Below are 15,171 nucleotides of genomic sequence, written 5' to 3' on the forward strand. Positions count from 1 at the left end.
GAATGGTGATGTTTTGCCCGAACTCTTGGTTGATTTACCTGTCTTTTGGATGCTACTAATTTTATAGATGGGCTGCTAAAAAGTTTCGAGTCAAGTTTGTTGTCCCTACAGAACAGTGGGTAGGACTTTGTGCAATAGGTTCCATCCTTGCCTCTATGTTATGTCCTGGTCTTGTTTTTCCTTTGCCTTTTCTTATTTTATTATCTCATTTACCTGTGTCTTATATATCACCCTAAACGCCTTCGACCTTTTTTTTTTTTCTCAATTCGTAAAAGTGGGGACGTACATATTCACATATGTTTATATTCATATATATGTTTATTTTACATTTTAATAACTGGAGAGGCAAACAGGAGAGTTGGGAAAGAAAAGCCTCTTGCAATTTTCATTCCCAATAAAATACTGCAGTCGAGCCCAGCAATTTACCAGCTTGTATAAAAGCCACATATTGAAGAAAGGGAGGTTTCTTCATGAGAACAAATGAAACTCTAAGGCATCATAGCATAGGTGCAATTAGACGTCCTTGGGAGATGAAGCAAATTTTTCTGAAGGACAGATTACTGAGGTGAAGAAATCGTGAAATCATAGAGAATGCAACACATGATTTTAACGTCCAGCTTTTAAAGTGCTTAAGCACATCTGTGATCTCTTAACGGCCCCCTGAACTAAGGAGGGTAGGTGAGACAATAGAGTTTTGCAGCTTATCAGTTTATTTACATTGTCAGCAGCAAGATCAGAACTCAGGTCTCTTGGTTCTTGGTCTTAAGCCGCTTTCAGGAACATACTTTGTGAAAATGACAGCCTTGAATTCTAAGGCAATTAAAGTGTCACTTATTCCAAGCTTCTTTTGCTTATTACGAAGAATTCCTACTTTGACAATAATTATAGCATATGTATGTATGCATGTGTTTATTTATGTATTTTAAAGTTAAAAAGTGTAGATTCTTACCATCAAATAGATACAATTCCAAGAGAACAATTCTTTATTTTTCTAGCTCAGTTGTAAGTCCGTCACCTAGCATCTGAGCAAAATTAAGTTTTTTAATTTTTTCCCTCAAGCATAAGAGATTTCTATTTATTGCTTTCAAGGAAATTATAGTAAATACATTTCCAAGGATATTCCAAAATATGCTTAGACTAATGAACATATGCTTCTTCATGTAATTCTCTAGTAAAGACAAAAGGAGGCAATGACCAGAAGAGAAACCAGATCACTCCTTCGAGCTGCCTTTTTCATATCTTTCACGGGGTGCTCAATCACCCCAAGTGCAAAGAGAAAAAAGAAACAGCTCAATTGGAGTTGGAGGAGAAAGTCATTGAAAAATCCATGGTGACAGGGAATAAAAGGCACAGCGTGGTGAATATAGTAAATGGTATTTTAATAGCATTCTATAGTGACATATGGTAGCTACATTTGTGGCAAGCCTAGCATAAGCTATCAATTTGTTGAATCACTATGTTGCACACCTGAAATTAAGGTAACATTGTGTGTCAACTTTACTCAAAGAAAAAAATACGGTGACACTCACTACGTGAGGAGCATAGTAACCGAACTCCCAAGTCAGCATAGCACTGATTTCTCTGTTACCTAAAAAGAGTGATATCCACTGTAGCATGAACATATCTCACAGTGAACAACGTATATGCATCAGTTGGGTTTTTCCGTGATCTCAAATGGCAAATGATAGAAGTCGATATACTGAAATGCTGACATAGTTATTCATCTTTCCACAGAAAAGGAACATAGACACCCCACATCGATGGATGAGAAAAATTTCACCAGAGTGAAAGAGTTTATACTTCTAGGGTTCACAGCAGACTTGTGGTTACAGAGAGTACTCTTTGTCATTTTCCTCACCATCTATGTCGTCAGTCTGTCCGGGAACATCACCCTGATTTCTCTGATCGGTGCTGATTCTCAACTCCACACACCCATGTATTTCTTCATTGGAAATCTTTCCTTCCTGGATCTCTGGTACTCTTCTGTCTATGCCCCCCAAATCCTCATGACCTGCGCTGCGGAAGACAAAAGCATCTCCTTTGCTGGCTGCCTTGCTCAGTTCTTCTTCTCAGCTGGGCTGGCATACAGTGAGTGTTACCTGTTGGCCGCCATGGCTTATGACCGCTACACGGCCATCTCCAATCCTCTGCTTTATTTCCAGGCGATGTCTTCGAGGTTATGTACTGGTCTTGTTGCAGTTTCATACTTTGGTGGCTTTCTCAACTCAACCCTCATTACCAGTGAGACATTTACCCTGAGCTTCTGTGGGAACAATGTCATTGACGATTACTTTTGTGATCTACCTCCCCTTGTAAAGCTGGCCTGTGACGTGAAGGAGAGCTACCAGGCTGTGCTCTATTTCATACTGGCCTCCAATGTCATTACTCCCACTGTGCTCATCCTCGCCTCTTACCTCTTCATTGCTGCTGCCATCTCAAAGATGCGCTCCACCCAAGGCCGCCTCAAGGCCGTCTCCACTTGTGGCTCTCACCTGACGGCTGTCACTTTGTACTATGGCTCTATTCTCTTCATTTACTCCCGACCAAGTACCAGCTATGCCCTAGAAAGGGATAAAGTGGTTTCAGTCTTCTATACTGTGGTCATACCAATGTTGAATCCCTTGATTTATAGCTTAAGAAATAAAGATGTTAAAGATGCCTTGAAGAAAATGTTAGATAGGGCAACATTTTCTTAAATGAAAATCTTGGGGAAACACGGCTATATCTTTTTTCTAGGTTATCCCCATGTTACTGTTACTAGCTTAGACTCTCAGGAATGATGAAAAGAAGCCAAAAATAAAATTATTGGATAATGCAGAAACACTAGACTGCAATTGTCTTTTTATGTTGGTGCTAATGTATGTGGATACGTGCTTACAATAGATGAGGCTGGGACATTTGGAAAAACTGCTATGCCTGCCAGCTGGGGACAGAGTCCAAAATTCCTGGGATTCTGAGAAGATTGAAGGAGAAGAGTTTTGTTTTGTTTTGTTTTTTAAATTTTCACTTGGCAGTTCATAAGTTACCTGTAAGTATATTTTAATCTCTAAGTGGGAATAATAAAATTGGTTATAGAATCAGCGTGATGATTAGATGGATTGAATGACTTAGTTCAAATCATGTAGTTCATAGGGGAGGAAACGGGAATGCAAACCCAGAACTTCTGACTCCAAAGGTTCTTGCCCCATTTGTTGGGAGAACAGAGTTGGGAAGTTGTAAATAAAAATTATATTGTAAAATAGCTTTAGAAATAAGTTTAACTTTTCTTCTCTCATTTCTTTCCTTCCTTCCTTCCTTCCTTCCTTCCTTCCTTCCTTCCTTCCTTCCTTCCTTCCTTCCTCTTGCCATGATACAAAGATGTTCTTGGTGATATACACAGGAAAGGACAAATATCTTAGAGTCACAGTGAGCTTCCAGTGAAAGAGTATTTTCCTCAACAATTAGAAGAACTGAGGGCAAAAGAATAGCAGTTGTACAGAGACAAAAGTGGAGATCTAGATGGAAATAGATAAATAAAGAGATAGAGAGACAGATTTCAAAGAGGTTTATATCCGCGAGAAGATTTATAGTGAAAATCTACTAGGGGAAACAATAATCGACAGCCATTAAGGTTCTGCGATTGTTTCTGTTTATTTGCTGGTTCAATGTGATGAATGAATTAGTGAGAAATTAGAGAACATGTAAACATGACTTCTCACATTCCTAATTTTAAGCCTAATTTTAACTTTACATATAAAATGTGAATTTGTACCACAGAAAAAAGCCCTACTGTTGCTAACCAAGTATATTCATTTGCTAGTGTTGCCAGAATGGGTAGCTAAAACAACAGAAATGTATTTTCTCACAGTTCTGGATGCTAAAAGGCCAAGATCAAGGTGCCATTGAGGTTGATTTGTTCTGAGACCCCTTTCCTTTGCTTGCAGGTGGCCACCCTCTTGCTTTCTCCTCACACGGTCTTTTCTGCGTACAAGAAGCCCTCTTTGCGTGTCCAAATGTCCATGTTTTCTTTTTGTGAAAACATGGATCAGTTTGGAGTAAGAGTCACCCTAAACATCTCATTTTAACTTAATCACTTCTATAGAGGCTCTGTCTCCAAATACACATTCTGAGTTACTATTAGTCAACATGTGAACTTGAGAGGGTTGCCATTTGACCCATAATATCAGGGCTTAACAGGGGGTTCCTGGTGAATGAGACAGGGAAATGTAGCCTGGAAGCCTAGTGTAGACAAGGAAGCATAGTAGATCTTCTGGCAGTAAATATATATGTATATATATATATATGTGTGTGTGTGTGTGTGTGTGTGTGTGCAAATGATACACTCTAAACATTTTTAATTAGAACATTTTGGGGAGTTTCTATTATCAGACATGTTTATGATTATATTGTGATTTCATGGTAAAAGAGTGAAATTTTAATACAATATTTTTCGTCATTCCTAATTCCCATTCGTCATATCCTAATTACTATATCATCCTCATATTCTAAGCAAACTCTAATTGATTCTTTAGAGACTGGGATAGATATTGCTAGGCTGTTCTGTGGCAGAGGTCTCAAAGGGCTGTTGAGAAAATACATATATCGGCTCCAACAAAGCGTGCCAAAATATCAGAGGACAGAGAAAAGCCTGTAACTTCCAGCATCTGTCCTTCCTGACCAAAGGGTAAGCAACTGGAACCAGGGGCAGTTAAGTGGTTTGGCCTCTCATTGGCCTCAGCTCGATTAGAAGGGGGATACAGGGTTTGGCATGGCTCTTAAAGGATTATGGTTATGCCAAATACCACACACACACACACACACACACACACACACCCCTAAATACCATTCAGATTCCACTAATGGCATGCCTAACCTTCAGCTAGAATTTGAAGGTCAGTCTGGTAATTATGCCGAGTCGTTGCATATTCACTTACACAGTGAGGTGGGCAGAGGAGAAGATTGTTGACATGCTTTTGGACTCTAGTGGTCATGGCACTCTATGCTGTGCAAGCTAATAGTGTGTAATATTTTCACTTCTTGTTCCTCATTTTCAGGTGCTAGAGGGACACATTCTTCCCCCAAATTTTTAGTGTTCCAGTGAAGGGAGGAGGGAACAGGAGAATACACGTCTTGAGAAATCATTCTTATAGGCTGCTTTGACATGATTGGCTCGGACTTCTTCTGTGTCTTTTATTTCACATTCATACTTTCATTGCAATTTATTTCAAATTCAAGATAGATTTTGGCGAATCTTGATGGGTATGAGTGTGATGGTTATGAGTCTTTAATTATCTTCTTGCTGAGTGATACAGTACTCCGAGTCAGAAAAGTTCAGTTGAGGGTAAATTTGTCCTGAGTAGTTTGTACTAGGTTAGAAGTAGACAATATTTTGAGGAAAACAGCTTCAAGATATAAATATAATTAGTCACTTATTCATTCTAGAAATATTTATTAACTTTCAATTAGTTGCTGGAGACAGTTCTATAAGCTGGATGCAGCAATAAACAAAGTAGAAAACTCATCTTACTGACCTGTGTCTTGCATGCTGGTGGGGAAAATTGGACTCTAAACAATATTCAGGAGTTAGAAGATGACACTAGGTCTTGTGGAAAATAGAGCAGAGTCTGTGCTCACACCCTCATCTCCTTCAAGTCCCATTCAAATGTCATTTTCTGACAAAGGCCCATCCTCATCCCTCTATTTTAAATCCCACGCCCTCTAACCAGCAACGTCCATTGTCTCGTTTTGCTCAGACTCTGCTCTATTTTCCCCAAGACGATTTGTGTTGGTGTAAAGGCCAAAATCCTTAATATGGCTTCCACTAGGCTTTGTGAGCTGATAACTTTTCTGGCTCGTCCACTGGTTCCACTTTCCACTCTGTCTTTACTTAACCTCTCAGCTCTTTGGGCTCACCAGTCACTCTCTCATGTGAGGGCTCTGATATATGGAACTGCTCTCCTCTCTCTCCTTAGCCCTACAAGGGGCTGGCACTAGGGTCACTTCTCAGGTCTCAATTTCAATATCTCTGCTTCTGTGAAGACTTTGGTCAGTAGACCAAAAAAATTATTTTTTTTTAGTAGAAGGGTAGTAACAGGTGCTGTCGGATATTTTCATTTGTATCCCAAATTATATTGTATTAAAAATGAGCTTAATAAGGCACAGATATTTTTCACTGCATAGACACATGATAACATGGCAGATGAAGTTCAGAGTAACTATTGAGACTGTGGCCATCAGCCACAGGTTTTTACATTTCAATATAGTAGCCATAGGTCACTGCCAAGAAAGCTATTAAGCTTGAGCCAATTCAGAAAAAAGATTAGCGTACCAATGAACACCAACGTAGCACTATAAACGTGAAGCTTCTGGGATATGAGATGTGAGATTATTAAAGATAAGTCAATTATGTGAGTAATTTAGTTTGGTTGATGTCCTAAATAAATGAAGACAAGTGATGAGAGAGGGTTGTAAGAGTAAGTTAAGCTCACTGATGGAGGCAATATAGGACTAAAATATTTCTCTGTGCTAATGAGATAAGATCCATTATATAGTAATAGATGGAGAAATGAATGATCTTCAGGATTCCAAGCTTTATCTACCACAGTGTCGCTGATTAAGTCGTGTCCTCTCTGAACATTGTCAGCTACGTTTGAAAGATCAGAACGCCTAACATTTAAAGAGTGAGATACCTCCCTTTCTAACAAGCAGGAACAGTAGATCTTGGGGTAGAAAGTTTGCATTTGCAGTTTATAGAGTTATAAACCACTTCGGGCTTAGCTCAAAGGAAAACGTTCTGAACATGGAGGTAAATCACAATCGTTTTTCAGTTTTAGTTTTCTCCTACTACCGTGTTATCTAAGTGACAGTCAGCTGGCTACTGGGGCATTAGCCCCAATTCTGTATGGTATTTTTTTTCTGCAAAATTTTTATTTAAATTCACCTTAGCTAACATATAGTGTAGTATTTGTTTCAGGTGCAGAATATAGTGAGTCATCACTTACGTATAACACCCAGTGCTCATCACAAGTGCCCTCCTTAATGCCCATCACCCATCTAGCCCACCCCCCCCCCACCTCTAGCAACCCCCAGTTTGCTGTCTATAGCATGTTTTAAATTAGAGTACTCCTTCTTTAAAAACTTTTTATTTATTTTTGAGAGAGAGAGAGAGTCAGAGCATGAGCTGGGGAGGGATAGAGAGAGAGAGAGAGGAAGACACAGCATCCGAAGCAGGTTCGAGGCTCTGAGCTGTCAGTGCAGATCCCAACATGGGGCTTGAACCCACAAACTGTGAGATCATGATCTGAGCTGAAGTTGGAAGCTCAACCACCTGAGCCACCCAGGGGCCCCAGACTCCTCCTTTTTAACTTCTCCCTCAGAGCTTCAAAATAACTTGGAAGAATTCATGGCTTCTCAATAAATCTTTCACACCAAAAATTGTTTTTGTCCTAATGTTCAGCATTCACTTATATCCAAAAATACCTCAGGTATTTATATAAATCTCAAATCAATAAAACAAAGTGGGGGAAAACATTCTGAAAAAAAGGACTCTTAAAGATATTTTTATTAAATCAAGAAATTCAGTTTGCCAGAGGATTATAACGTTGCCTTGGCTAGGAAAGCAAAAAAAAAAAAAAAATACTTGCAACAGACATAAATGGCTTAACAGCTGAGGGCACATACTCTTGATAAAGAAAATTCTGGGTTCAAATACCAGCTCTGCTATTGACCAGTTCTATAACTTTGGAATTATTTCTTAAACTCCATGAGAATCACAACAGTACCTACTTTCGAAAGTTGTGGAAAGGATTATGTGGATTGAGATTAGGATTTAAAATATTAACTGACACTGAGTAATATGTACGTATACATATATATACGTACATATACATATATGTATATATACAGTACGTTGGTATTTGTATAACCATCAGCACAATGACTGACACGTAAATTCTCAATAATATTTGAAGGATACTGAAATTTTTTGAGCACGCACTATGTACGCACTATGTACTTAACATTGGGTTGGGTATTTTCACGCATGTTTCCTTCAATCAATCCAATAACCTGTTGGGGGCTTTATTTTTCTTGTCTGTTTGGTAAGACTAAGGGACTTGCCCTGCATTCCACAATTACTAAGTGAAAGCCCTAATTTCACAATCAGATTCTAACACCAGTTCCCGGGATCTTCCCAAGTGACAGACTGAAGTTCTATCATTCTAGGCAATCACAAATAAAAGTCCATAGATGTCCTAGTAATTACTGACTTAACTTATACCTTTGTTTATTTATTTCAATAGAAAAACCACAAAGTGATTTTTTTCCTCCTCAAAATCTTTACCAGGCTTTCTCCTCTGTGGACATGGAAGTAGGAAATCGCACCTTTCTGACTGAATTCATCTTGGTGGGTTTCTCAGCAGACCCACGGTGGCAGCTGATTCTATTTGGAATTTTTCTGATACTCTATTTGATGACTTTGTCGGGGAATATGACCCTGGTCATCCTAATCCGGGTTGATTCCCGCCTGCACACGCCCATGTACTTTTTCATCGGCAATCTGTCCTTCTTGGATTTTTGGTACACTTCTGTGTACACTCCCAAAATCTTGGCTAATTGTGTCTCAGAAGATAAACGCATTTCCTTGGCTGGATGTGGCGCCCAGTTGTTTTTCTCCTGTGTTGTAGCCTACACTGAGTGTTATCTCCTAGCAGCCATGGCCTATGACCGGCATGCTGCAATCTGCAACCCACTACTTTATTCAAGTACTATGTCCAATTCTCTCTGTACTGGACTCGTTGCTGGCTCCTACTTAGGAGGACTTTTAAACGCCATAGCCCATACCGCCAACACTTTCCGCCTGAGCTTCTGTGGTAAAAACATCATAGACCACTTCTTCTGTGATGCACCACCATTGGTAAAAATGTCTTGTACAGATACCCACGTCTATGAAAAAGTCCTCTTGGGTGTGGTGGGCTTCACAGTCCTCTCCAGCATCCTTGCCATCTTGGTTTCCTATTTCAACATCCTCCTGGCGATCCTGAGGATCCACTCAGCCTCAGGAAGGCGCAAGGCCTTCTCCACCTGTGCCTCACATCTCATCTCAGTCATGTTCTTCTACGGATCCTTGCTCTTCATGTATTCAAGGCCAAGTTCTACCTACTCCCTGGAAAGAGACAAAGTAGCTGCTCTGTTCTACACTGTGGTCAACCCATTGCTCAACCCTCTCATCTACAGCCTGAGAAACAAAGATGTCAAAGAGGCCTTCTGGAAGGCAGCACAAACCATAAGGCCACAGAGATGAAGGTTATCTTTTTGCAGATTGTTCTTGTTGCATAATTTTCCAACTCACTGACTTATATTTATATATATGTTTCTAAGCATTGCAATTTTATGTAAATACAACAAATTATACTTAAAGCAATGTCACACTGAGGAAACTACTCTTTAAGTGTTTGCTATTATTTTGTGTGATTAAACTATTTCACATCTATTAAGATTGGGTCGATTGATGTTTCACAATATTGTGTTTTTGCTTCTTCTTAATTCTAGATTTACATAAAACTTCTCCTCTTGATTATCTTTGGGAGAACCTTGGAAAGACAAGAGAAATTGAAATAGTTTTTGTGCATGCAGTTTGACTTTGAACTTCGGCAAGCAAATCGCTTTTCTTTTTTAATTTTTTTAATGCTTACTTATTGTTGAGAGAGAGAGAGAGAGAGAGAGAGAGAGAGATTGAGAATGAGATAGAACATGAGCAGAGTAGGTGCAGAGAGTGAGAGACACAGAATCTGAAGCAGGCTCCAGGCTCTGAGCTGTCAGCACAGAGCCCAACGCGGAGCTCGAACGCATGAACTGTGAGATCATGACCTGACCCAAAGTCAGATGTGCAAGCAAATTGAAAAGATCTAGAATGGTTAAACCTCTGGAAATTTACTGAAGATTTTACAAATATTTATTTTTAGTAAGGCATTCTCTCACTATTTCTTCATAAAGCTCTAAGTGAGTAGACAGAAAATATCCTTCTAAACCTTGTGTCTTCTACATCAATTTAATATTGGGCAGTATGTTTAAAAGTTGCTTAGGACAAGCAAACAAACAAACAGCCAAAATATTTTTTCTACATGTTTGGAGAGATATGTGTCTCTGGAATTGTGGTGTATCGCCCCAAAAGAGTGGTCTCTCCATGGAGAATAGGATGAGTACTCTGCTTTCCACTCCTTCATTTCTACCACTGCACACTCCCCATGACGGAAAAGATGAACACCAAGTGGAACAAACCAAACAAATAAATAAACCTACAAAAGCCCCACTGTCTTCTAGACACAATTTTTCTCCCCCCCACCCACCAGAAGATTTTAAGCACGACGAAACTTACAGCTGAATATTCAGAACATAGCAGAATTAGCTGATTTTTTAAAATACTCTTTACAACCACAGTGAAAATTAAGGATTATTAACTACATTTGACAAATGAATAGCCTGTGACTCACAAGTTAGTACTTTATTATTGAAAGACTATAGCTACTGTTGTAGTGAGCATATTTATTTATTTATTTATTTATTTGTTTGTTTTTAAGTGCATTTATTTAAATCCAAGTTAGTTCACATACAGTGTAGTCTTGGTTTCAAGAGTACAACCCAGTGATTCATCATTTACATATACCACCCAGTGCTCATCCCAACAAGCGTCCTCATTAGTGCCCATCATCCATTTAGCCCATTCTGTCACTGATCTCCCCTCCAGCAACACTGAGTTTATTCTATGTATTTAAGAATCTCTTATGGTTTGCCTCCCTCTCTATTTTTATCTTATTTTTTCCTTCTCTTCCCGTAGCTTCCTCTATTTGGTTTATAAATTCTACATATGAATGAAATCATACGATGTTTGTCTACTGACTTATTTCATTTAGCATAATACATTCTAGCTCCATCCGAGTTGTTGCAAATAGCAAGAATTCATTCTTTTTGATAGCTGAGTAATATTCCATGGCATATATACACCACATCTTCTTTATCCATTCATCAGTTGGTGGACATTTGGGCTCTTTCCACACTTTGGCTATTGTTGAGAGTACTGCTATAAACATTGGGGTGCATGTGCCCCTTCAAATCAGCATTTTTGTATTCTTTGGATAAATATTTAATAGTGTAATTGCTGGGCTATAGGGTAGTTATATTTTTAATTATTAAAGAACCTCCATACTATTTTCAAGAGTGGCTGTACCAGTTTGCATTCCCATCAACAGTAAAAATGTTCTCCTTTCTCCACATCCTCACCAACATCTGTTGTTTCATGAGTTGTTCATTTTAGCCATTCTGACAGGTGTGAGGTGGTATCTCATTGTGGTTTTGATTTGTGTTTCTCTGATGATAAGTGATATCGAGCATCTTTTCATGTGTCTGTTAACCATCTGGATGTCTTCTTTGGAAAACTGTCTCTTCATATCTTCTTCCCATTTCTTCACTGGATTATTTGTTTTTTGGGTGTTGAGTTTGATAAGTTCTTTATAGAATTTGGACTATAGACTATAACTTTGGGTTATAGACTAACCCCTTATCTGATGTGTCATGTGCAAATATCTTCTCCCATTCCATTGTTGCCCTTTAGTTTTGTTGATTGTTTCCTTTGATGAGGTCCCAATAGTTCATTTTTGCTTTTGTTTCACTTACCTCCAGAGACAAAACTTGTAAGAAGTTGCTGTGGCCGAGTTCAAAGAGGTGCTTCCTGTTTTCTCCTCTAGGATTTTGATTGGTTTCTTGTCTCATATTTAGGTCTTTCATCCATATTTAATTTATTTCTGTGTATGATGTAAGAAAGTGGTCCAGTTTCATTCTTCTGCATGTCACTCTCCAGTTTTACTTCACTATTTGCTGAAGAGACTGTCTTTTTCCATTGAATATTCTTTCCTGCTTCTTGAAGATTAGTTGGCCACATATATGTGTGTCCATTTCTGGGTTCTTTCTTCTGTTCCATTGATCTATATGTCTGGTTTTGTGCCAGTGCCGTACTGTCTTTGTGACTACACTTTTGTAATATAACTTGAAATCCAGAATTGTGATGCCTCTATCTTTGATTTTCTTCTTCAACATTACTTTGGCTGTTTGGGGTCTTTTCTGGTACCATACAAATTTCAGAATTGTTTGTTCTAGCTCTGGGAGGAATTCTGGTGTTACTTTGATAGGGATTGCATTGGATTTGTAGATTGGTTCGGGTAGTGTAGACATTTTAACAATATTTACCCTTCCAATCCATGAGCATGGAATGTTTTTCCATTTCTTTGTAACTTCTTCAATTTCTTTCATAAGTTTCTATGGTTTTCAGCATACAGATCTTTTACCTCTTTCATTAGGGTTATTGCTAGGTATGTTATGTGGTTTTTTTTTTTTTTTTGGTGCCAATGTAAATGTACTAAATACTCCAAAAGACAAAGGGTATCCGAATGGATTAAAAAACAAAACAAAACAAAAAAACAAAACAAAACAAACAAGATCCAGCAATAAGCTGCTTACAAGAGACGAATTTTAGACTTAAAGACACCTGCAGATTGAAATTAAGGGGATGGATGACCATCTATCACGCTTGTTAATGGATGTCAAAAGAAAGATGTAGTGGCGATAGTTATATCAGACGAACTAGATTTTAAAACAAAGATGGTAACAAGAGATGAAGGAGGCTATTATATCATAGTTAAGGTCTCTATCCATCTAGAAGATCTAACAATTGTAAATATTTATACCCCTAACTTGAAAGAATACATATATATAAATCAATGAATAACAAACACAAAAAACTGGTTGATAATAATACAATAACAGTAGGGGCCTTTTACCTCACTTACAACAATGGACATATCCTCTAAGCAGAAAATCACAAGGTACAATGGTTTTGCATGACACACTGGACCAGGTGGACTTAACAGATATTCAGAACATTTCATCCTGAGTACTCATTCTTCTTGAATGCACCTGAAACATTATCCACAATAGATCACATACTGGGTCACAAATAAGCCCTCAACAGGTACAAAAATACTGAGATCATACAATGCATATTTTCAGATCACAATGCTATGAAACCTGAAATCAATTACAAGAAAGAAGTTGGAAAACCCTCAAATACATGGAGGCTAAGGAACATCCTATTAAAAAATGAATTGGTTAACTAAGAAATTAAAGAATAAGTTAAAAAAAATACTTAGAAGCCAATGAAGGTCCAAGATAGTCCAAATACTTTGGGATGCAGCAAAGGAAGCCCTAAGAGTAAAGTAAATTGCAGTTCAGGCCTATCTCAAGAAGCAAGAAAAGTCCCAAATAAACAACATTACCTTACACCTAAAGGAGCTAGAAAAGAAGAAGCAAATAAAGCCTAATGTCATCAGAAGTGAAATAATAAAGATTAGAGCTGAAATAAATGATGTAGAAACAACCAACCAAACAAACAAACAAACAAAAAAACCCAGAACAGATCAATGAAACTAAATGCTGGTTCTTTGATAGAATAAACAAAATTGATAAACTCTTAGCCAGACTTTTCAAAAAGAAAAGAGAAAGACCCAACTAGATAAAATCATGAGTTAAAGAAGAGGAATCACAACCAATACCACAGAAATACAATTATAAGAGAATATTATGAAAAAATATATGCCAACAAACTGGACAATCTGAAAGAAATGGACAAATTCCTAGAAACTCATGCACTACCAAAAACAGAAAGAAATAGAAAATGTGGACAGACCTACAGACCTATAACTAGTAAAGAAATTGAATCAGTTATCAAAAATCTAACAAAGAGTCCTGGGCCAGGTGGCTTCCCAGGGGAATTCTACCAGACATTTAAAGAAGGGTTAATACCTATTCTTCTCAAAATATTCCAAAAAATAGAAATGAAAACTTCCAACTCATTCTATGAAGCCAGCATTAATTACCTTGATTCCAAATCCAGACAAAGACCCGTTAAAAAGAAGAATTATAGGCCAATATCCCTGATGAACATGGATGCAAACATTCCCAAAAAGATACTAGCAAATCAGATTCAATGCTACATTAAAATAATTATTCACCATGATCAAGTGGGATTGAATCTGGAAGGGATCTGCCCCTTCCCTGGCTGCAGGGCTGGTTCAATATTCACAAATCAATCAATGTGATACACCACATTAATAAAAGAAAGGATAAGAACCATATCTTAATAGATGCAGAAAAAGCATTTGACAAAATACAGCATCCTTTCTTTATAAAAACTCTCATGAAAGTAGGTATAGAAGCAACATATATCAACATCATAAGGCCATATATGAAAGACCCATAGCTAATATCGCCCTGAATGGGGAAAGAACTGAGAGCTTTCCCCTAAGGTCGGGAACATGACAGGGATGTCCGCTCTCACCACTGGTGTTAATCATAGTACGGGCAATCCTAGCCTCAGAAATCAGACTACAAAAAGAAGTAAAAGGCATACAAATTGGCAAGGAAGAAGTCAAACTTTCACTCTTCTCAGATGACATGATACTCCATGTGGAAAACCCAAAAGATTCCACTAAAAAACAATTAGAACTCATACATGAATTCAACAAAGTCACGGGATATAAAATCAAAATACAGAAATCAGTTGCATTTCCACACACCAATAATGAAGCAGCAGAAAGAGAAATGAGGGAATTGATCCCATTTACATTGTAATGGGCACATTTATAAAATGCATTTAAATTAAAATTTTAGGACAAATATGTGTATTCACTTCAGCATTTGTATTATCTCTGACACTTTTGATCTTTCTTTTCCTCTGCATTCATCAAATAATGCCTCACTGCCTTCTCTTTTCATCACAGTATTCTTACTATTTTTTTAATTCTTCTATTACAGAAACTCTGGATAGCATAAGTCTCCAGAATTTCTTCACATTCCCATAAAGCACAGTGTGCAGGGGAAAAAAATAGGTAATCTTAGGAGAGATAGCAAAGTAAAGCTTCATCTTTTGTGATATTATAAGCAACATATGCATTTCTATTTTGCATTAAAACCCAATGCTGCTTTTTAAACCACTATGTTAATATTAGATTGAACCAATATTTTATAATATATAGTCTGATCACTAGAGTAAATCAAGCTAATATAAATAAAACTTTTTCACTGGATTTCTTTGAGTAGAAAAAAAAGGTTGTTTTTGTTTTGTTTTGTTTTGTTTTTAAATTT

The 15,171-nt window shown here is 37.7% G+C and overlaps 2 protein-coding genes across 2 annotated transcripts; both read left to right on the forward strand.

Moving 5' to 3' along the window:
- Nucleotides 1-1,760: 1,760 nt before the first annotated feature.
- On the forward strand, nucleotides 1,761-2,696 carry LOC109245242 (olfactory receptor 1013-like). Its single transcript, XM_019412552.2, has one exon. The coding sequence runs from the start codon at nucleotides 1,761-1,763 to the stop codon at nucleotides 2,694-2,696; it is 936 nt and encodes a 311-aa protein (XP_019268097.2).
- Nucleotides 2,697-8,326: 5,630 nt separating this feature from the next.
- LOC109245241 (olfactory receptor 9G4) lies at nucleotides 8,327-9,280 on the forward strand. The gene has a single exon (XM_019412551.2). It carries the CDS (start codon nucleotides 8,342-8,344, stop codon nucleotides 9,278-9,280), a length of 939 nt encoding a protein of 312 aa, XP_019268096.1. The 5' UTR covers nucleotides 8,327-8,341.
- Nucleotides 9,281-15,171: the final 5,891 nt, after the last annotated feature.

The sequence above is a fragment of the Panthera pardus genome, unplaced genomic scaffold, assembly GCF_024362965.1.
Source record: "Panthera pardus isolate Hobbes unplaced genomic scaffold, ASM2436296v1 HiC_scaffold_12, whole genome shotgun sequence".
Taxonomy (NCBI): Eukaryota; Metazoa; Chordata; class Mammalia; order Carnivora; family Felidae; genus Panthera; species Panthera pardus.